This window comes from Protopterus annectens, chromosome 4.part0, assembly GCF_019279795.1.
Source record: "Protopterus annectens isolate FY-2018-M chromosome 4.part0, PAN1.0, whole genome shotgun sequence".
Taxonomy (NCBI): Eukaryota; Metazoa; Chordata; order Ceratodontiformes; family Protopteridae; genus Protopterus; species Protopterus annectens.
The window spans coordinates 1865444050-1865467872 of NC_056733.1; the positions used below are offsets into that span (position 1 = coordinate 1865444050).

The 23823-nt window shown below is 36.2% G+C and overlaps 1 protein-coding gene across 1 annotated transcript in view; it reads left to right on the forward strand.

Moving 5' to 3' along the window:
* The window catches only part of DOCK2 (dedicator of cytokinesis 2), a 4134711-nt gene that overhangs the window by 353189 nt on the left and 3757699 nt on the right, over positions 1-23823 (forward strand). The window contains exons 4-5 of the mRNA XM_044069535.1: positions 7632-7687; positions 15030-15126. Of these exons, the coding sequence (XP_043925470.1) occupies positions 7632-7687; positions 15030-15126 (153 nt within the window). The remainder of the gene's footprint in view (positions 1-7631; positions 7688-15029; positions 15127-23823) is intronic.

A 23823-nucleotide genomic window follows, 5' to 3' on the forward strand; every position in this document is an offset into this window, starting at 1 on the left:
TGTCCATTTTAAAGCTGAATACAGATTTTAAAATCCATCTGTATGTCAGGAATGAAAAGGACCACGTATAACTGTTGTTTTGTTCTTTTTTCGTTTTTCTCTTGTTCCTTGAAGACTGTTAAATATATGGAAAAAAAATTTTTTCTTTCTAGTAAAATCACATAAAAATACATAGAAATTACATAAAAGAATTACATGAAAGAACCTTTTCACTTATGAAGTGCCACTGAGGTTGAATGAAAAAGTGGCATGTGCAGATTCCAAATATGAAAAAAAGATGTATTTTATGTAAGTATAAAGTGTATAAATTACAATAAGAAGAATATATCTCAATGCATAAGACCTTTCCAATATGAAATCTATATTTTATATAAATGTGTGTGTATACTCATAAATATGTACAACATTATATAATTATGTATAATTTATTTTTATCTTGTTAGGTGTACACATGATAATTAGATAGCAAGATTTTGAAATATGTATATATACATGTTAGTGTTTGAATAGATTGTGTTGAGAGATATGAATTGTATAAAAATAAATATAAAATATTTACAAGTATAAATATAAGATTGAAATTAACATATATATATATAGTATATATAGTATAATACTGTTTTGTTATATTTATATTTATACTTGTCTATATTAGTGTATCTTATTATTTAATATTGTTACAGTGGTTATATGAACAAACATTATTCCTTAAAGTTAAAAATGTATATATGTGTATATATGGTAGTGTAATATAGTGACTAATAGTATTAAAAATATATTAAAATTATTCAAAATATTAAAAAGTGTGAACCAACCAAAAACACCCAGATGGTTGTAGTGCTCAAACGTGTAAAAATGGTACATAAATAAATATATAAATGGTATTTATACACAATAAGAATGTTTCTTAGGGTCTGATGCTAATAATTTTAATGCTGGTGTAATGGATATACAATCATTCATCCCTTTGCCATTGCAAGCATCTAATCTAAGCTGCCATATCATTTCCCTGTATAACAGTTTAGTTGTCCAGTCTCCCCCTCTATCGGGAGTTTCAACAATTTCCAAGGCCCAGAATTTAAAATTAGCATTAGAACATACTATAGAGTGTCTGTAAAGTGCATTGTTCACATTTTTACGGTTGATGTCTCTAATGTGTTCATATATTCTTCTACGTAGATGTCTCTCTGTTTTTCCTACGTAGAAGCACCAGCAAAATGTACAATATGCTAAATAAACCAGGCCTTTAGTGTAGCAACTACTGTATTTTCTTGCTTTTAAAGTAATGTGTAGACTGGGCAAATAAATAGATTTTTCACCTGCTATAAAGGGACATTGGGGACATCTATTACACCTAAAAGTCCCTCTCTTGTGACTAATAGTCAAAGAACTATCAACACAAGATCCTTCCTTACCATTCTCTAAAATGCTTTTTAAGTTATTATTTTTTCTGTAACTATAAGTAAGTTTGTTCTTAAAAACGTCTACCCTCGTGGGCATAGTTTTAAACATTTCCCATACACTGTTGATACTTTTCCTCAACCATTCAATATTATTGTGGTATGTCAAAGTCAAATATGGGCTGTTGTTGGTGGAGCTTAGATCTCTCTGCTCATGATCAAACAAAGTCCCCCCATTATACGTAGATGTGTTACTGCTTGGTATTACACTACTCAACAGGGCATAGTTTTAAACATTTCCCATACACTGTTGATACTTTTCCTCAACCATTCAATATTATTGTGGTATGTCAAAGTCAAATATGGGGTGTTATTGGTGGAGTTTGGATGTCTCTGCTCATGATCAAACAGAGTCCCCCCATTATACGTAGATATGTTACTGCTTGGTATTACACTACTCAACAGTGGGATGTATCTAGTATTCCTATTTGTTATGACCCACTTTTTTGCCTCTTCAATCAATTCACTCGGATATCCCCTTTGTAAAAACATATTGTTCAGAGTAGTTAGTTCTTTCAAAAATTCTTCTTCTTCACTTGTCATTCTAGAAGCCCTAATCATCTGGCCCCTTACAATGTTCTTTTTCAGTACAAGGGGGTGGTCACTATCAAAATGTAGATATGCATTGGAGAAATTCTCTTTCCGATATAGGGCAGATGTATATCTCCTAGCTTTTTCATCTTTCATTAGTTTAACATCCAAATAGTGAATAGTACTTTTTTGGACCTCATATGTGAAACTCAGGAATGGTGTACTCTTATTGATGTATTCAATAAAATTATAGATATCTTTTTCCTGACCTTTCCATAGAATTAAAATATCATCCAAGAATCTGAAGTAACTATTCAGGTATTGGTAATATTCAGATGTAAAAGCATAATTCTTCTCCCAGTAGAGCATGACAATGTTGGCATAAATGGGAGCGCATGCCGCTCCCATTGCCACTCCTTCAGTTTGATGGTAATATTCTCCTTGGAAATAAATAAAGTTATTCCTTAACACCAATTCCATATTTTCAAGTATAATACGAAATTCTTCAGGTTCAAGAAGGTCCATAGCCACAAGTGTCTCTTCAAACCATGCTAAACCTGTACCATGGGGTATAACCGTAAAAAGGTCTTTAGCATCAATGGTTATAAAGATAATTTCATCATTGTAGTTTACATTGTTTATTTTTCTTAGTAAATCCCATGAATCAATCAATAAGTGCTGATGTTTCAGATGATAACCCTTTAGCTTGAAATGGGCAACAATTGTAATGGTTAACAGTTACTTGGGCGTTGTGCCTATTGTAATTAAATGTAATTAATTTTAATTTTAATTGAACAATGATCAATTTACAAGCATTGGTATGTGTATAAATTTTTAATGTTTGTCTGATTAATTGATTCTGAAGAGGTCTCCAGGGTGGAGACGAAAGCGCTCAATCCTTTTTTTCTGCACTTTATGTTGGAATAAACTTTGTGATTATACTGCCGTGGAGTCGGGTGGTTGTTTCTGCACCATTGGATTTCCTGTTTTCCACTTTCTGGGTTAATTATTCACAGTTCTTTTGAAAGCTTTTTTAGGATGGGTAACCAGAAATTCACCCTGGGGGTTACACCTGTGTCACTATTGGACAGGGGCAATAGGTGCTGTATTTAGTGTCTGCTTGAACCAGACATCCTTGGGAACATGGGTTGAACTTGGCTAGGCTTGTTAGGGCCCTGAGGTCATTAGCCTAGTAAGCTCCTATGATCCTAGAATAAGAAAATGAAAAGCCACAACAAAGAGACTACATATTATTTGGAGCTGTAGGTTTCTCAGCTTCTAATATCAACAGTGAATTTTTCTCTTTGGAATACCACCTTACTACTCATAATAACTTTTTCTCTTGCCCTATATTCTTGACTGCTTATGCTAACATTTGTATTGTAGTAAATATGTTAACGTGATTATGCAAAGATTAGGACAGTTTAGCATTTCTTTTAAAAGGTAATCATCTGTAACAGTGGATTCATTCTAAGTGAGATGAGTTTGACATTTGACAGTCATAAGAAAAAACTAACAGTTTAGCATCATTTATCTGCTAAGCTAGTTGTACAAAAATTATGTACCCCTGCTATATCTTTGCTCCAGTACAAGTAAGTGTAATTTTCTGAGTAGGCATTATACTTTTGGCAACTTCATTCGCTCTGATGCCAAATGTTGACTATAACAATTTAGTATTTATCATATTTGCAATGTGAGATAATAATCTCTGAGCTGAATATTACAAAGTTGTGAAGGTATTGGAAGTGTTGATATCTGAAAAAATAAAGTTGGTCTTAATTCCCTACCAGTGTATTGTTTTCCTTTTGGAAATGGTATGGTACTTTGGGGAATATTGTCCATCATCATCATACTTATCAGCATATTATTTTCTAGTGCCCAAATGGTCAGTTTAGTCAACTTCTTTGCAGACATGCTCTATCTGTATCAGATATAATCAGTTCTCCAATTTTAAGTAATCTGCATACAGGCTAAGAAGCACCTCATATGAAAAAGATAGAGCTAAAGGATATATTCAAAACAGGTATGGAACCAGGACAATGACAGAGGCCTGTGGGACAGCCTGACTTTAACTTAGACTTTTACCTGTCCAGTTGCTGTATGATATTTGCCATGCCCTATTTGTAAGACATGCAGCTATCAATCTTATAAATTCATAAACTGTTACTAGACTAACAACCTGAGAGGGCCTTTCTAAGCCTAGCCAAGTTTTCCTGAAAGAATGATGATGACCTCTATCAAAGTAGGACATTGAAGGCCAGACATTTATAATTTGCATTTATCTACTTCTGTCCATAATGGACATGGGTGCCAGGCCGGTGTAAATTTCCTATTCCCCTTCCACTGGTCTAGGTTGTGCTTAAACTGGATAATAGACAAACTCAGCTTCACATGGATGGGAAGCCTGTTCCATAGGAGGGGCAGTCTCTGGGACACATGTCTGTCTCTCCAGCATGTTCTGTTTATGACAGACAAAATTCAGGTCCCTAGACCGTGTATTTCTGGTACTCTTTGACTTATGAATATGTAGGAAATTCATAAGTGTGCAGTTTGTGGATGCCTTGTAAGCCAGGTATAGATCACCTGTCAGCAGTCTATAGGACATTGAGTAGAGGGAAAGGGCTTTATGGTTCTCTGCATAAGGCAGGTTTGTTATGCCTTGTATTCTTTTTGTATGGCACCTCTGAGGATGCTCTGGTTGCTGCATATGCCTGGTCAGGTACATACCAAAGGGAGCATTGTACTCTATGATTGGTCTCATAAGGGCCGAGTATAATGGGATAATGACCTCTTTGGACCTAAATGCTGTGTCCTAACTTACAAGTTGTGCAACATAAAAATAGAGGTGTATTATCAACACAGTAATTAGTTGGGATGGTTGACTTCCTAAAGGGTATAATTATACATTTCTTAGCATTGAGTTTAAGAGCATGGCTTTGGCATCATTTGTTAGTCAGAGATAGACCTTCTTGAAGAATGCTAGTGTCTGCAGGGGAGTCGATGATAACCCCCAGCTTGCAATCATCTGCAGAATTAGTTAGCCATAAAACTTCAGCACTTGCTTCCATTTCAGAGAAGTGGATGCCAAAAAGGAGAGGGCCTACTACCAAGCCCTGGGGGACTCTGTTAGTGACTGGCTTCTTGGTGGAGGTGGCCTCAGCTCTTTTGACATCCTGGGTCCTATCAGTGAGCCAGTTGGCTATCCAGTGGCGGATAAAAGGGTTTATACCTAAACTAGTGAGCTTGTCTGTAATGCCTGAGTGAGGTATTGTATCAAAACCTTAGGCCAGGTTGAGGTAAACTTACTTTCTTACCTTCTTCTAGTGCTTTGATGACTCTCAAAAATAAAATCCACCATATTTAATAGGCATGCCTTCCTTTAACAAAGCTGAACTGTGATGGGTCCATCGTTTGCAGCTTAACTATGTCCTTATTTATCATATCCATTCTTTCCATGGTCTTAAATATGAAGTTGGTAAGACTTATGGGCCTCTAGTTACCTGGATCAGTGGTTGGACCTCCTTTGTGCAGCGGAATAACTGTAGCCATCTTCCATTCCGTGAGCACAAAATCTGACTGAAGGTTTATGAAGGTTATATTAATACCTACCTGTGTTAATGTATTGATCACTGTTTTATGTATGACCCAATCAAAGATTGAAGTTAAGTCTACATAAATTACTTCAGAGCACAATTTTTATTTTAATTGTTGTTATATTATTATAAAACATCACATTACTGGTAGTTATAGATCTATTTTCAACATGCACATACTGATATATATTGTTTCAGGTCCCAACCTTTTGAATTCTGACAATAATTTATTTAAAACAACCATCTTCATTGTTTTAACACTCAAAGAAAGTAAATGTATGGGTCTGTATAACTCTGGGGTTGTCCTATTCCCCTTTCCCAAGTGCATGTCTCCAATCTTGAGTAATCTCCCCATACTTAAATGACCTAACGAATAACAGATATAATGGTACTGTATGTTCATGCTGGTGTTCACAGTTCATTGGGACTAATTCTGTCTCCTCCCCATGCTTTATTTGGGTCCATTTGGCATAGTCCTTTTTCAATATAAGATAATTTAGTTTCTTTATCTTAAATTATGTGGATGTTACTTGCACAATATTATCACCCTTGTGTAGCTGTTTTGCATTAAAATGAAGTGGATTAAATGGGTAATTGGAGAATGAGTTAATAAATGAGTGAATTAATGCTTTGGTATGGTTTACTTTTTGCTAAACTGATATCATAACTTAACACACATCATGTAACGATTCATTAATGCCCACACTCTGTCATTGTCCTCATGCACAGAAAGTTGTCATGATTATTTTTTTCAGAATTTATTTCTATCTTACAATTTGGCAGTCCTCTAAACTGTCGGTATATGTACATGGTGTGTGTGTGTGTGTGTGTTTCTGTATATGCGTTTTGTGAGGGTCTGGTATCCCACTGGAATAGATTTCTCTTTCTTATGTCCACTAAATGCAAAGATAAGTTCTAGATCCCCACAAAGTAATTAAGATGGTAATTAGGGAATGAATGACTGAGCATTTTCCACAGGTGGTAAGCATATGCACTATATATGCTTATTTTTTGTGGAAAAAACATGAAAAGAAAAGTAGATTTGAGAAGCTGTTTATCATTCTGTGCATAGTATTGATGAGAGGGTCTACACAGTGACAATTCATCATATAACATAGCATGTTATGAGATCAAGCCTGGTGCTGAACACCATACTTTACAATGCCAAAGCCACACAACTACTTTTTATGAAGATAAATTGTGTGTTTGCTTTGCTTTAAGGAGACAAATCAGTGAGTCTGTGACCTGTAAAGTGGTTAGGACTTCCTATAAGGTAATGCATCTCCTGTAGTAAATGTCAGAACACATAAAATACAAAAATGAAACAAAAGAAAACTGAAATAAAAGCAGAACAATACCTTGTAGAACAGCAGTCACGACTGAGTGAAATATGTTTGCATATGTGGGGGTGAGGGTGGCACATTGGTGGAATGAGTAATGTTGTCAGTTTACTGCAAGAAGTTCTCAGGTTCAGTTCTCTGTTGGGGTGCCTTCTGTGCAGAGGCTGCATGTCCTTTCTGTGTTCACTTTAGTTTCCTCCGAGTGCTCTGGTTTCTTCCTACATTCCGAAGACATGCAGTAGTTGGACTAGAATTTCTAAATTGGCGATAGGTGTGTGTGTGTGTGTGTGTGTGTGTGTGTGTGTGTGTGTGTGTGTGTGTGTGCGCGTGCGTGTGTGCATGCGTGTGTGTGTGTGTGTGTGTGTGTGTGTGTGTGTGTGTGTGTGTGTGTGTGTGTGATATGAAATAACCCATATGCAAAAATGGGGAAAAGGGACTGTGGAGGATGAATTATTTTTGCAGCCATTTCATATTTTAAGAAATATAAGCAAATAAATATTGTGTTAACCGTTGAATCACAAGACAGTTTAGTGATAAAGTTTGTGAGGTATAAGTACAATTTGTTATAGGTTTGATACTAACTTGCAGGACCATTAGTTCATTTCACTTCCAGGACATTCTGAAAAAGCAGCAGATTATTAATTGTCTTGTTAAAAAAAAATTGTTAGTAATGCAGATTGTTGATAATATTTTTTTCTTGTTTACAGGGAATATTTCCTGCATCTTTCATCCATGTCAAGGAAGCTATTTCTGAGAAAAAAGGGTATGAAGAATTTAGGAAAACTATGTTGTGTGTTGAAGTGTTCTGCTCAGGGCCCTCAGCTGCTGGAGTATTTACTCCCACATATCACATCATCTGGCTTTTCTCATGCTCCAGTGTTTGCTACATGACGAGTCACGTTTAACAATATTAACAGTATTACCACTGACCATTTGGTATATATGTTTGCTAATCCTCATTGCTAGGAACTGCCCCTTATTTCATCTTCTGTGGCTTAGAGATAAGTGTTGCACCACAGTCATATGTACATGTTTAAAGCAACAGCATATAGTTTGGTCTGTCACACTATGCAGTCAGAGTTTGTAAACATGAATGAATGCATCATCCTAGTTCTCTGGGTCTGTAAAGTGAATTGTTGCAAGACTGTGATGCCATAAAGTGCATTGGCATATCATGATGGTTATGTTATGTGGTGCATAAAGTCCAAAATCAGCAACTGTTAAATGCTGTTCCTCGTGATTCACACATGTGGATATCTGGCATGTCATAAACAAATCAACACATGCTAATGTCCTTTGTGGCATCATAGTTGTAATAATGTTAATTTCTCTGATACTGCTGAACATTCCAGTTTTTCTTCATTTCAAAGTGTAGAATTATTTTCCTACATAGCAAACTTTATATGTAACATGCTTTTATTACTTTTTTGACAGTAGTCCAGTGTGCAGAGGCATAGCTTTATTTTTTTTATTTTATTAGCTGCTTGAATTGCAGAATTATGTCTTACAGAGGCATGCATTCACAACACCATTACTTATTTTTTTTTTCTTTTTTGTGAATAATGTTGGAGAAGTCAGTTTTCAGTTACATGGAACAGAGGCTTTAAGTCCTGACTACTCACACACCACATTTAAAATTTAAGGAATGGGATGGAGTTTTAGGTTTAGGGGATGATGTAGGTGAAAAGTAAATCTTCAAAATAGTTTGCAGGTGTGAATGGACTGTGAAAATGAATGTGTGCGTGTAAAGTGTGATTGGTTAATACCACATTTAGGATGAGTTTCTCAGCTTTGTCATAGGATCTAGCTTCCCTATGAATCTATGAAAACCTATGTTGTATTAAGTGGATAATCAGAGAATGAATGGCCGTGTGAATGACTGAATACATGGATGAATAAATGATTTAGTGGAATCAGCAAATACAAAATATTGGGAGTCAGAAGTGAAGAGCGAGTAAAACTGCAGGCTGAGAAAGATATTCTTGCAACTATGGACAGAAACTGGAAAAAAAAGATTTTGATTGTATTTTAGTGTAGTTAGTGTCTTTAAATCATAAATACAAACAAACTAAATCTAAAACAAGAACATTGTATTCCAAAAGTATCCGAAATAAAAGTACCACGACTACATCTATTATACTATAGTATAATTTTTTTTCAGGTAACAGGTTTATTTAACCCCTTCCCCACAACCTCCCCTTTCTTATATATGCTAATTCCATGGTCACACAATATTGAGGAAGGTGAAGTCTCAAAAAGCAACACCTGCCAGTCTTAGGTGATCAGCCACTTAACAGTGACATCTCCATGTTTTAAATCCATAACATTTTTAAACAAGGAACATGTCATGTGCTCATTTGTCAGCATAGCATACTCATTAATTCTACAGAAATACTGCATACATAATATAATGATTTTGCATTTTGGCATTTTTATCTTTAGATAAGACTGTTTAGTTGAGAATTACTTCAGTTATGTGTTGTTGTTGTTGTATCTTTCGGCTTTTCCCAGTTAGGGGTCGCCACAGCGGAACTCCGGTCCGCTAATGATTGGCAGTAGATTTTTACGTACCGAGTTGCCAGCCCTGACACACAACCTTCAATGAAGGTACGCCCATTCACGCATATCTCCACACAGAAGACGCTTTAGCTGAGAATCGAACAGGACGTCTTACTGTGAGGCGACAATGCTACCGCAGCACCACCAACGCAGTACTTCAGTTTTGTGTACTTAGATTAAAAGATGCATTCAATTTATCTTCCATGATGTACTAAAGTGTTTGCATTATTCAGAGCAGTCTGCATTACTTTACAATTTACCGTACCTCAAAATGACATATAGATGCTGCTATAGCATTTTTCTTTTCAGACTGTACTGTTTCTCGCAGTGTTATATTATTCATATAACATTTTTTTCTTTTCAGACTGTACTGTTTCTCACAGTGTTATATTATTCATATAGCATTTTTTCTTTTCAGACTGTACTGTTTCTCACAGTGTTATATTATTCATATAGCATTTTTTCTTTTCAGACTGTACTGTTTCTCGCAGTGTTATATTATTCATATAGCATTTTTTGTTTTCAGACTGTACCGTTTCTCGCAGTGTTATATTATTCATATAGCATTTTTTGTTTTCAGACTGTACTGTTTCTCGCAATGTTATATTATTCATATAGCATTTTTTCTTTTCAGACTGTACTGTTTCTTGCAATGTTACATTATTCATATAGCATTTTTTCTTTTCAGACTGTACTGTTTCTCGCAGTGCTATATTATTCATATAACATTTTTTCTTTTCAGACTGTACTGTTTCCCGCAGTGTTATATTATTCATATAGCATGTTTTCTTTTCAGACTGTATTGTTTCTGGCAGTGTTATATTATTCATATAGCATGTTTTCTTTTCAGACTGTTCTGTTTCTCGCAGTGTTATATTATTCATATAGCATTTTTTCTTTTCAGACTGTACTGTTTCTTGCAGTGTTATATTATTCATATAGCATTTTTTCTTTTCAGACTGTACTGTTTCTCGCAGTGTTATATTATTCATATAGCATGTTTTCTTTTCAGACTGTACTGTTTCTCACAGTGTTATATTATTCATATAGCATGTTTTCTTTTCAGACTGTACTGTTTCTTGCAGTGTTATATTATTCATATAGCATGTTTTGTCTTTTCATTTCTTTCAATGTTCTCTCCAGTGATTTACAGTGACAATGCCCTTAGATTGTCCTTTTTTGAATGGTGTTTGAGACATATCAGTAGATTTTTTATTGACTCCCTTTGTTTTTTGTTGGTTGCAAGCTCCTACATGTACTCTTTTTTTGTGTCATCAGACACACTGGCAAAAGTCTTTACATTCAGGTAGTTACAGTAAACATCTCTGTTGGCTTGATCCCCGCCAGCTGCAGGATCCTTTTGTGACATTTCCTAACTTTGTCTGGTACCCATGTTGTCTGTCATGCCCCATCATAGATCTCTATGACCTTGTTACTTCTGCTGTACTCAGTGATGCCTTGTTTTCTAGCATTATACTTGTACAAACTGTTTCAGCTTGAGCCCTGTGACAGTTTATGATGGTGAGCAATTTCTCCTCAGTATCCTAATAAAATTATGTAATTCCTGCAGATACGTTGTGGCAGGTCATTCTACATAGCTGCTTAAATATATATGTATATTATGTGTGTGTGTGTGTGTGTGTGTGTCTGTGTGTGAGTGTGTGTGTGTGTGTTTGTGTGTATGTGTGTGTATGCAAGCTAGGTGTGTGTGTGTGTGTGTGTGTGTGTGTGTGTCTGTGTGTGTGTATTTGACATGTTTGTGTCATATCTGTGTATATTAACTTTGACTTGCACATGTTTATTCCACTGCTCAGAAACTTGTTGCTTAATAAGACCAATGAATGTGAATGGCCCTAGGTTTATGTGTATGTTTGCATCGGTGGTGCCAGGTTTTGAGCTGGAGTCCCATCAAGGTTATAACCTGTCTTGAGGATGGCTTCCAGCTTCAAATAGCCATAGATTGGATCCTTCATTTACATCACAAAAAATAGTTATTTAAAATGCTGTATTTAAAAATGTAGCCTCACTGTGGCCACATTGTTGTTAACATGGTTGGATGGTTTGTTTCCTCTGTATAGGTAACACTGTAGATCGATGAAAAATAATTCTAGTGAAACAAAAACAACTTGACTCAATGTGTCAGTGAGTTTTCTTTGCAGTTGCTAAACTGGGGAGGTGTGGCTCTAGTGTTTAAACACCATCTCAACACCCAGATCCTAAACACATCTGCCGCCCACACTGGAAATGAAGAAATCCTATATGCCAACCTCAAACTAAACCCAAATAAACAGTCAACATCATAGGATGCTACTTCCCATTTGGCCAAAACATCCCACCCCTGGAAAACTTCCTGAACTAGGCTAACCATTCCCTACACCAGGAAATCATAATCCTAGGTTGGCTATCTTGTAGTAACAATCATCCAGCCCAGCACCTAAACCTTCATGGTTTCTCTCAACTAATACAGTCACCTACCCAGGTAAATAAAAATTCTAACAAACATACTACTCTCAACTTGATATTAGTCAATAACGACCCTCACTCATACTTAGCTGGCTGTTTACCAGACACCCTCAGTGACCACATTCCAACATTTCTTCTGAGACACCACTTAAATTGTGCTAAACCCATTATCTATAGGCAAATCCGAAATAGGGTAAACTTTAACCCTCTCTCCTTTATCTCATCCCTTCAAAATGTGATCGGACACCACTAAAGTACCTCAGTCTGGATGAAGCCGTCCACTTTTTCAATAGCACCTTCCTAAACACACATGCTCCCATAAGAAATGCCAGAATCAAAGCACAGTACTCCCCTTGGCTACAAAAAAGTATCAGGGCACTAATGAAAATCAAAGATAAGGCCTGGAAGCACTGGCGCTTAACAGAAACCCCCTCCTCTAGACAGTCATTCCTAGAGTTGCACAACAAGGTCAAAAAGCAAATAAAAGAAGATAAAACCCAATATTATCAGTATACCCTAAACGCCTCCCATCACAACCCTAAGCAGTTCTGGTCCACAATAAACTCCATTCTCCACCCAGGTAAAGTAGGCACCCCCCACCTACCACTCCCCCTTCCTCCAGCAGTATTGCTGACTCATTCAATAAACACTTTACTGAAACCATTCTGTCTTTGACTAAACAACACAACCCTCTACCCACCCTCCCTACATCAAAACCAAATACTCTGCCCACAGTCTTTTCTTTTTCATCAGTGCCTACCTCCTATATAAAAAAACTTTTATTGAAACTTAAGCCTACAAAACTTGCAGCTGACAATCTCCCCTCTGAATACCTAAAAATAGCAGCAGAAGCCCAAGCTTATCGAATCTCCATCTTAATTAATTGGTTCTTATCACAAACCTATGTCCCCACATTGTGGAAAATATTCCCACATCATTCCCCTCCATAAAGGTGACTCCTCCACCGAACCTTCCAATTACCGCCCCATAGCCATCCTTTCTCCATTTTCCAAGATACTTGAGAAATGCATCCATTCTCAAGTCTTAGACTACCTCTTAGCTAATAACCTCCTTTCCAGCACCCAGCATGGCTTCAGGCCATACCACAGCACTACTACCACCTTGCTCTCTTTCACTAATGCTATCCATCATAAAAATAATGGCCTGTTCTCCTCTGCTATATTTCTGGATCTATCCAAGGCTTTTGATATGGTCTCACACAAACTACTAATCTCTGTTCTCACTAACCTGTCCTTTTCCCAGTCAGCTACTAATTGGTTTCACAGCTATCTAACTGGCCACCAACAATCAGTTGTCTTGCATAATAACCTATCTCCTCGAGTTCCTGTAACATTTTGTTCCCCAATGCTCCATCCTTGGTCCCCTACTATTCTCACTCTTCACCAATGATCTATTCACAGCCACCAAACATTCTTCTCTTATACAGTATGCAGATGACTCCAACCTCATCTGCTCAGCTCCAACTGTACCTGAACTTCAGAAGATCACACAGGAAGCCTTTTCATCTGTAGAAAACTGGCTATCTAATGCCCAGTTATTACTCAACCCGAGGAAGACTAAACTCCTTATCTTCCAACCAACAAAATCTAACCCAATTATCCCCCACTTTAATATTCTAGCCAATGACAATACCATCATCTCCCCAAAAGAACACACCAAACTACTTGGTGTTGAGATTGATGACAATCTCAGAGTTGACACTCACATTTCTTTTACCATAAAAAAGGTTCACAAAAAAACTAGGTGCATTGTACAGAAAGAAACAATTCCTCACCAAGACAGCCAGAATTTTTGCTGACAATTCCCACCTAATGTCCACCTTAAGCTATGCCTCTCCTACGCTTACCTACCTTAGACAAACAGACCTAAATAAGCTCAAGGCTAAGTTTGCCAACTGTTGCATCTTATCGCATCCACCACTGTATCTCACTTAGAGAAATTGACTGGCTTGAACTCCCTCAACTTCTTCACCTGAATCAGCTCTCCCTTGTCCACAAGTTAGTAAATCATCCTCTTAAAGTGCCATCCATTCAAAACCTTCTCCAGTCCTACTGCTCCACTATACCTCTACACTCCAGCAGCAAAAATCTACTTCTAGTAACCAAACCCAAGAACTCAGCAGGAGAAGCACTATTCTCATGCATCATATCCAGATTATGGAACAATCTCCCCCTCTCTATAACCACACTGTCTTCTTGCAATCACTTCAAGACTGCACTAAAAACTCACTTAAAAAGTCTCTAGTTATGCCCATGCACCAATCCCGACTAGTAACCCTCCTTTTACCTCTCCTTCCTCTCCCCTCCCCTAGCCACCATGCCTCACACTGTCTGATCATTACATTCCTTCCTCTCCAGGCTCTGGCTCACCCTTTACCCTCCCCTTCCTTCCTCACTCAGTATCTCAGACCTGTTATAACATGCTTAACTACCTCACTTCATCTCAACTCCAAATACATATCCAACTGACTTACACCTAGCTTCTTCTCACTACCACATACACTACTCACTCAGTCTCCTCTCTTACTCCACTATCTTCCCCTTCCATCCCATTAGCCCTTCTAGCTTGTTCCACCTTCTTGTGGAGCTTCTGCTTTATATCTGATTGAGTTTAGCGCAATATTTCTATATAAGATTTAGGTATATGAGTTCAGTACAGTATCCGTTTGAGCTTAGTACTATTTGTATATGCATCTTACCTTTTTTACTAGCCTTTAGCTAGATATTGGTATATCTGTTCATTACTATGTTTCATATTGTATGTATAGCTAATGTTTGCTGCAGTATGTATTATTTGCTATTGTATGTATATTCAGTTGCTCTTCATGTACTCTGCTGCTCATTTATTGTTCGGTGGAGCTTTCCCCCCTGGGCCTCCACTGAAAAAGGACCCATGTCCAGTTAGAATTTCCTATTAAACAAATGTAAATAAAATAAATAATAAATAAATTATCAAATAGTAAGGTCCTTAGTGTTTGAAACATGTACATTACAAGGTAGAAAACAAAGCACTGAAGCTCTACTTTTCCAGACTATCACAAGTCTCTTTATTTTTCTTCCTAGACATCAGGATAGTGTTTCATCTGCAGAAATTCCCCTGGTGCAAGAAGTCACTACAACACTGCGGGAATGGGGTAGCATTTGGAAACAACTCTATGTGGTGAGTCATTCAAGCCTTCTCTACCTGATCACTTCTTATTTATTTTTCTTTTAGATTAGATAGTCTTATTTATTAACATTGTTCTGTGTTATTTACTATGCAGATAGAAGTGATTTAAAAGTTAACAGTTAGGAATTTAAAGCTTTACTTTAAATAAGGCATTTAACTGTACAAGATGGCCTACTTTACTAGGCCTAATATGAGAACTTTATCATAAGCCTATTTTATGGCAATATTTAATCCTCTTTATACATTTGGGTACCAAAGTAGTGATTTTGGTAAGTATGTGTGCTCACCTTTATTGATATACTGATTCACTCATTCCCTTGTTGTTAATGTGTCTATACAGTAAACCTAAACAGTAGGTACATACATGTTAGACTTTTGATATCTGGTTGTGTTTTTTAATCATGTAGTGTGAATCAATATAATTGCTTTTACAGCTTGTTGGTCAACATATTTAATATCACATAAAAGCAAGTTTGAAAAAAACTCTTTAATCATACTGAGGCATAGGTAATGTGCAGCTATCTAAAACTGAGAAATGGTATGCCAAGTTTTTTAGGGAGAACTATGGCTTGTATTATGCAGCATACATATTTTCTGAATAATTGTTTTCTTTGAATTAAAGTTGGCAAGTGACATTAATAAATGTGATCACAGAAGACTGTAGTCCATTGCTTGATTTGCAATTGTGACAAGCCACAAAATTACATTTGAGTATGTAACTTGGGAACAGAAAGCTTCAAGTAAACATTGTATAACTAGGCCATTTATTTATATATACTGATAACTGTGTAAAGCTATATTTAAAATGTTTTTCCTAAACATATGCATTCACCCAACTCAAATGTTTTCTGAAAAAGACAGTCTGGAGAATGGCACAGTAGTAAAATGTGCAGCATTGCAAACTCACAGCAAGAAATTCTTATGTTTGCTTCTTGGCTGGATGCTTTCTACATGGAGTTTGCATTTCTCCTTCTTCCTCAAAAGACATGTTGTAGTTTAAAAGGAATGCTCCAAATCTTACAAAAGGTTTACATGCTGCGTTTGGGAGAGTGAGAGTATGCATTCTGTAATAAACTGGCATCACATCTGGAGTAGGTTTCAATGCCTTGCTCTGGAATCCCTGTCAAGGATAAAATAGATTACTAGAAATTGGATGCATGGATGGAAGGCAGTTTGAAATCACAAGATGCAGACATAACACTGATATGTTTACTTGTTCCCTGACTGTTTTGAAGTATTGTTACATGCTTGTAGCCATGGGCAAAGATGCACAAATACATTCACTGTTCCATTTGCTGTTTGTCATTGCTAATCCACTGTTTTCCAATATTATGGAGTCTTGAATATTTCTATGATCACCCAGCATTTATTTCAATATTTTACTTATAAATGTATGTACATTTTATAACCCAACTCCTCATTTATTAACATCCATGTATGCTTTCATTTGGTTCTAGTTTGGTATATATTTATTTCCTTTTATTTGGTCTTTGTTTCTAATGCTATCATTATTTGTGTTAGCAGGTTGCTTATGTTATCTGTTGAATCTTCCAACATTTTTCATTGCTGTTAAAATGTAGAAATATTTTCCATTAAGCATAGAATAAGTCCTGGGAAACTGCCAGTTAATTAACCTATCAGATACTGTTTCTATTGATGTAAGAAAGGGTGTTAATATAAATACATCTTTACTTTTGCTGATGGCGTAACTGTTAGGTAATTAGATGCTAAAGGATTCAGTGACTAAGACTTGATTATCTGTTTAGTGAGTGTCAGAGTAAACATATTATAAGGATTATGAAAGATATTTCTAAGGTATTTATGTGATCACTTTTAAGTGTGCCTTAACTATATTGAAAAAGAAATATGTTATAAAAAGGAATAGTTACTCCACATAACTAAAAACTGGAAACATAAACCAGAAAGAATTACTGAAAATGAAGACCTTCTGATCACATGGAATCATCCAGAACCAGCAACGAGAAAGTAAAAGCAAGGAAAACAGTTATTTTAATCAAAGAAAAAGAGGCAAAAGTTGCATTAATTATTGAAAGTATTGCACTTAGTGTTTTGTGTACAGAGATATTAAGTCATAAAATACCAAGATATTTAGATGTATGTAGTTGTGTGCGTTAGTATTAAGTTAATAGGTTTTGGGGTGTTTTGGAGGGGTTTTTTTTTTTGAGTTTTTTTTATTAAAACAAAAAGATGTTATGTGGTCCTATCTCGCCTACATTCTTTACTCACGGGTGGCGGCTCCGACTTGGCCAACTTATTTCTCTAGCACGAAGTCTCTAATTGGCTGGGCTAACCCGGTATCCCAAGATGCACCAGCTAATTAGAGACTTCGCGCTAGAGAAATAAGTTGGCCGAGTCGGAGCCGATTCTCGGCCCGAACCCATGAGTAAAGAATGTGAGGCGAGATGGACCACATACATCGAGCGTTATGGTGAGTACATAACTACCTGTTTTGTAAGATATGACATAGGTTCTCATGGATATGTCAAGAAGCAACTGTGTAAATGATCAACCTGCCAAACATTAGTGTATGCATATAATTCAAAGCTGAAACTAGACATTAAAAAACGTATACATAACAGGTGGGAATAATAACTTTTTATAATAATGGCACTTTCATATTATCTTTAAATGTGAATGGTCTGCTTTATATCTGCTTGAGTTTAGCGCAATATTTCTATATAAGATTTAGGTATACAAAAAATAAAGAGTAGTGAACTATATTAAAAATGCTGAGTGCAAATAGCTGTGCTACAGGAGACATACTTGGAAAGAAATGAGTATGTGAATTTGATAACTGATTTCAGGATGGTTATTCAGTGGAATATCTGGGACAAAGAAGAGGGAGGAGTACTTGTATTAAGTGGGAATGGAGCTTACATAGTGATATGAGGAAAAAAATATAATAATGGTAAATTTGTAGTAATAAGGGGCTACTGGCAAGGGAGGAGGATTACACTGGCATGTATTTATATTCCACCAAAAACTGAAATAATGGAGCTTAAGAAAATTATGTGAGATATTACATACAGGTGGGGTCTGGAATTTGATTTGCAACAGTGAGGATATATCTGGGAGCCTAGAAGGGAAAATACAACTAAAGAGGGTAGATATTTGAAGAAATCTATGAAATTATTTAGTTTGAAAGATGTGAATTCAGTAGTAGGAGTTTGGGGAGAGAGTTCACATATTATACCCCAAAGTTACAAAAACTGGGCTAGGCTGGACAGAAATTATATTTCACAGGAACATGTGCATTTAATTGAAAGTTTTGATATGCATCCAATAACTATTTCAGATCATGCACCAGTAATAACTAAAATAAAATAAAAATGCAAGATAATGAAATAAAAATGAGACACTGGGTCTTCCCCGCCTATCTGTTAAAAAGAGAGGAATTTAAGGAATGGGTAGTGGAAATTATTTGGGAGTTTTTAGAGAAGATAGAAATTTCTTCTGGAAGTATAGCTAATCAGTGGGATAGAATTAAAGTGGAGTTTAAATTTAGGGTGGAAATAAAAGAAAAAGAGATATGGCTAAGAAGTAACAGTAATATTAGAGGGACTGCAGAATAGGGTGAATCTCACAGAACAAGAAGAGGCACAATTGCAGAGTGCTAAAGAGGAAATAAGGGACTAGCTCAATAATATGCATGAGTTTAGAAAGATCGCTGTTAAGCAGCTGTTTTTGCTAATAATTCCAGTGCCCAAAAACATTTAGCACAATGGCTCAGGCAACAGAAAGCAGAAAGGATTACCAAGCTTAGGGAGCCTATAACAAGGAAAATAACCAGAGATCCTGTAGAGGTATTAAAAATTTCAGTAATTTTATGAAAATCTGTACAAAGCAGAGAAATGTATAAGTCAAGAAAAAGTACACATGGAAATGTTTATGAAGAATTAAGTATGGCAAGTTTAGAGGCAGATGATGTTCATTTACTAATAGTTATGACAGTATGATATGAGACAAAGATGGTGATATATAACCAATCTACAGTAAAGCCATCAGGAATAACTGGTACTCCTGTGGAAATTTGTAAGCTAGGAGGGAAGAACGTGATAAGGATCTGGAAGGTTTGATTAACAGTATTTTAAAAGGAGGAGATGCACCAACATCCTGTAAGAAAGCTATGGTGGCTGTAAAAACCTAAAGATGGTAAGATCCAGCTTTATATAGGCTAATTTCAAATCTAAACCATGATTATAAAGTGTGTATAATGGCTAAAAGAATTGCAAAGTTAATGCCAACATTGATAGATATGGATCAGTGTGGTTTTGTGAAGGGGAGGCAAACATTTGACAACATTAGTAGAACAATGATGATCCAGGGGGAAGCAGAATGTAAGAAAATACCACTGTTATTGGTGGGTTTTGTTGCATAGAAAGCATTTGACAGAGTAAGCAGAGATTTTAGGAATAGGGCAATGGAAGCATTTTAATTCCCTATAAGGTTGATTGTGAGAATATATGAGGAATCCGAAGGAAAATTAAAGTGGGGTGTCTGCTTTCCTGTCTGTTATTTGTATTATATTTAGAACCATTGGCAAAGAAAATAAAAGACTCAGAGAAATTCAAGGATAGAATTAGTATGATAGTCAAGAAAAAAACTGCCTTTATTTGCAGAAGATGTTATTTTATACCTGATTAAACCAGAAAAGGACATTTCAGTGTTGTGGAACAATTGAGACAGTTTCAAGTCTTTTTGGGATACAAAATTCATGAAGATAGAACAAAATCAATAGCTGTAAACTATGTACCAACACGCATATTGGTTCAGCTATACCCATATTTATGGGAGACGAAAAAATGGAGCACTTAAGAGTATGGGTTAAAACAATTCTGCTATAGCAGCGAAGGATCTGTGGGAAGACACTTAAAAATACTATGAAGATATTAAAATTGGAAGCTATGCTTTATGAATATGGCTAGCAAGATACAAGCAGTGAAAATGTTTTTAGTCCCTTTAGTTTTGTACACAGGTCAGGCATATTTTTATCAACTAGAGGAGAAGTTGTGTATAGCAATTAATAAAGAATTGAAGGATTTTATCTGAGAGGGGAAGAAGACAAGAGTCTAGTGGTATTTGTTAATGCTTCCAGTAGACCAAGGTGATTTGGGATTACCTGATATTAAGGGGTATTTCAGAGCTACACAGTTAAGATTCCAATACATAGCACAAGCAGATGGCAATAATTCAAAGTGGAAAGGGATCATGATGAAACGGGGAAAGCTCAAGAAAGAAGGAGAGACCAAGATTTTGGATGCAGTTCCTTAAGGAGAATAACAGTAACCATACACAATATTATGTTCATAAAACAGCAGAAAATATTCTTAGAAGTACGCCAACACAGGGATGGAGAAAGGAGATTTTGCCGATAGGGATGACTACAGTGAGGGGTACAGAGAATGAGCAAATGGGGGCTGGAATTTACTGGAGAAAACTGGCAAAGTAACCAAGGTATTCAGAGCAAATAACTAGAGGGGGAACATAGTAGAATGGGGAGAGGCCAATAATTCATTTGGACTGCAGGCTAGAGATTACCTTCCTTATCAAGGATTGATATCAGAATATTGGCAGAGAAAGAAATAGAGGGATCCTAAGTGAAAACCAGCACTGACAGAGTTTTTAGTAGAATATAGAACCAAAATTGCTGTTAAATAAGGGATAATTAGTAGGGCATATACAATACTGCATGCTAGCTATATGGATCAATCAGAGGAGGTTAGAAAGGATTGGGAAGAAAGATTGGATTTTCCTCAAGTAGATTGCAAATGTTGGAGGTGTTATGGGGAAGAAAGATGCAACTGGGAACATATTTTTGGGAGTGTAATGAGTTGGCAGACTAAAAATACTCTGCTGACTACTGTAACAGAAATACTGGATGAGCAAATTAGTGTAACTAAAGAATGATTTTTTGAGCTATGATACAGAATTGGAATTGTCTAGACATAGTATAAGGCCTTGCAAAGTTTAATTCTGGTGGCTGCCAAAAAAGCAATTACTAGAACATGGAAATTAAAGCCTTAATCAACTATACTAGAAATGACTCAAATAGTAAGAAATAAAACAACTGGAAGTGAGATATTTAGAAAAGGGTAGGAGCAAGTTGCATAGAAAAAAAAATGGAAATTGTGGGAACAATACTTGCAGAATAATGTTTTGAATGAGGAATGAGGTTTAAGGGATGGCAGGAATTGAATGAGCTTTATAAAGTGTGACTGACGAGATAGATTATAAGTGATGTGTAATGTTTGCAAGTGCAAATATGACAATATGGTTTGTTTTCATTTATGGAAATGTATGATTATCTATGTCACAAGTGATCATTTAATAAAGGTGTTTCTTGTTTAAAAAAATAACACCAAGAAACACATCAGGATATTTAAGCATAAACTAGAGTGATGTGGAATAAAGATACCCAGATAGTTCCAATAGTAGTAGGAACATCATGTCTAATTAAAAAATAATTTTCAGGCTTACTTAAATATGTTACCAATACATGTAGCTCCATATGGACTGCAGAATGTGGCAATTCTAGGTACATTGTTGGTGGTAGGAAGAGCACTCTTTGCAAACATCAAAGTCTGAAGCAGTATTAATTTCAATAATTTTAATTGTATACTGAAAGGGTCTGTTCCTATAAAGGCATTAGAAACTCTTAACATTTAGACAAATGGGGTGGGTTAGTAGATACAATGTTGCAAGAACTGCTAATGCGATTTTTATTCATGTGCTGAGCTCAAATGTAGGAACAAACACATGCTGCCTGCCATAACACCTTTCATGTTATAGGAGAGGGGAGGAGTCAGGGAGGTAAAATGTTATGATGTCCACAGTGGGATAGCTCCTGACCACCAATGCTGTGATTATATTGTCCCTTTTTGGAGATGTTATAACGAAAGGAACAAGTGAGATGATAATGGAAAATTGATGTTAGACTGGAGCATCTGGTTTGAGAGACTTAGGACACCAGAAAATATACACAAATGTGGTGAGAACTGTTAAGGACTTCTAAACTGTATAAAGAAGGTTTGAGTCTCTTGCTTAAGACACTTGTATGTGATCTTTAATAATTTTTCATCAGTTTTTGGTCACCACCCAATGAAATGTTTACTACTATGATTATAAAACAGGGTTGTGGCTGAATAGGGTTCTGGATCCAACCATTAGGAAGTATGAACTTAATAAGTTAATAAACAAACTTACAAACAAAGGCAATGGAACATGGATACTCTTGGGTACTGATTGATCAAGAATGACAGTGAAAGGAAGGATGGAGGTGGAGTAGCAATTTACATAAAGGAGAAATACATTTGTTTCCATAATAAGAGAAGCAAAACAAAAGTATTTTAAAATAATCACAAGATTATGCACAGACCTAAAACAACTACCTGTTCAAGGTACAAAAAAAAACCTCAGTACTTCAAACCACTCAACCTGGTTAACAGTTTGTTGCTCACTTTCATAATACTACTTCTTTTGATCAATAGTGATCTCATAATACTACCTGGTAGACTAATTCTCTTTCTCCCTTTAATAAGATTTAACATTCAAAAAGTGGTTATATATTATGAGGAATCTTTTATAGAAAGCAAACCACCTGGATTTCTCACTTTAGACAACATTTATGAGAAACATTTTGAATTCTGGAACCTTTCCTCTGCATACCATATCACCATACTTCCAGTTTTGCTGTTAAGTGTGCTACTAAATTATTGACTACTGTCCTTTTATACCATTACCCCATAGTGATACAGACTCATTCATAAGATCTAGGCAGTCTCTTAAATCTCTAATTCCACTATAATCTACATTACTAATCCAACAGTTTCTTATTGCTGCTTTCTCTGTATATACACAAAATGTGTAGGAGTGGCGTAGGCCTCATGCTACACATCTGTTCTTAGTTTCAGTGAGTATGAGTTTATATTCCTGGGTATGAATGTGATTAAGCAGGTGGTTTGTGCTGAAAATGTATGCAGTTCTATTTTAAAGGAGATGCTGGAAACTTGTGCTGTGAGGAAGATGTACAACACAATCACAAGATATTAATAGGTGTTTTTAACCAGACCACATTTTCACATTACCAGTATCAGCATTTTCTCATTGCATGCTATGAGACAGGATCCACCTACTTATGCACCAGAATTTCATATTCTTCTTATCAGTACCTCATCATGAACAACGTGACGTATGGAAATGCCTCTAAATGCAGAAATATATAATGCAGACATGTTGACACATTGTATAGAAACGGAGGGTTGTTGTTCCTTTGGTTTTTCCCGGTTAGAGGTCACCACAGCGGAACGCCGGTCTGCTAATGATTGGTAGTAGAGTTTCATGCTCCATCTTAGCAAAACCAAATCTACTCGAGCTACACGCTCTAGGGATATAACCTCAACACAACAATGAATAGAACATGCTGGAGGGATAGATTCCCTTCGCAGAGACTTCCCTTACTATGGAACAGGGTCCCGATCTACATAAGACAGAGCCCCTCACTATCACTCTTCAAGAGGAACCTTGATGAGTAGATGGGTAACAGAAAGTTCACACTGGGGATCACACCAACAGCACTACTAGATAGAGGCCAAGGGTACTAGCTGCTAGTACAAGGGTCTATGGAACTACTAAAGGGGTGGTAAATACCGCACAACATGGCTGGGCTAA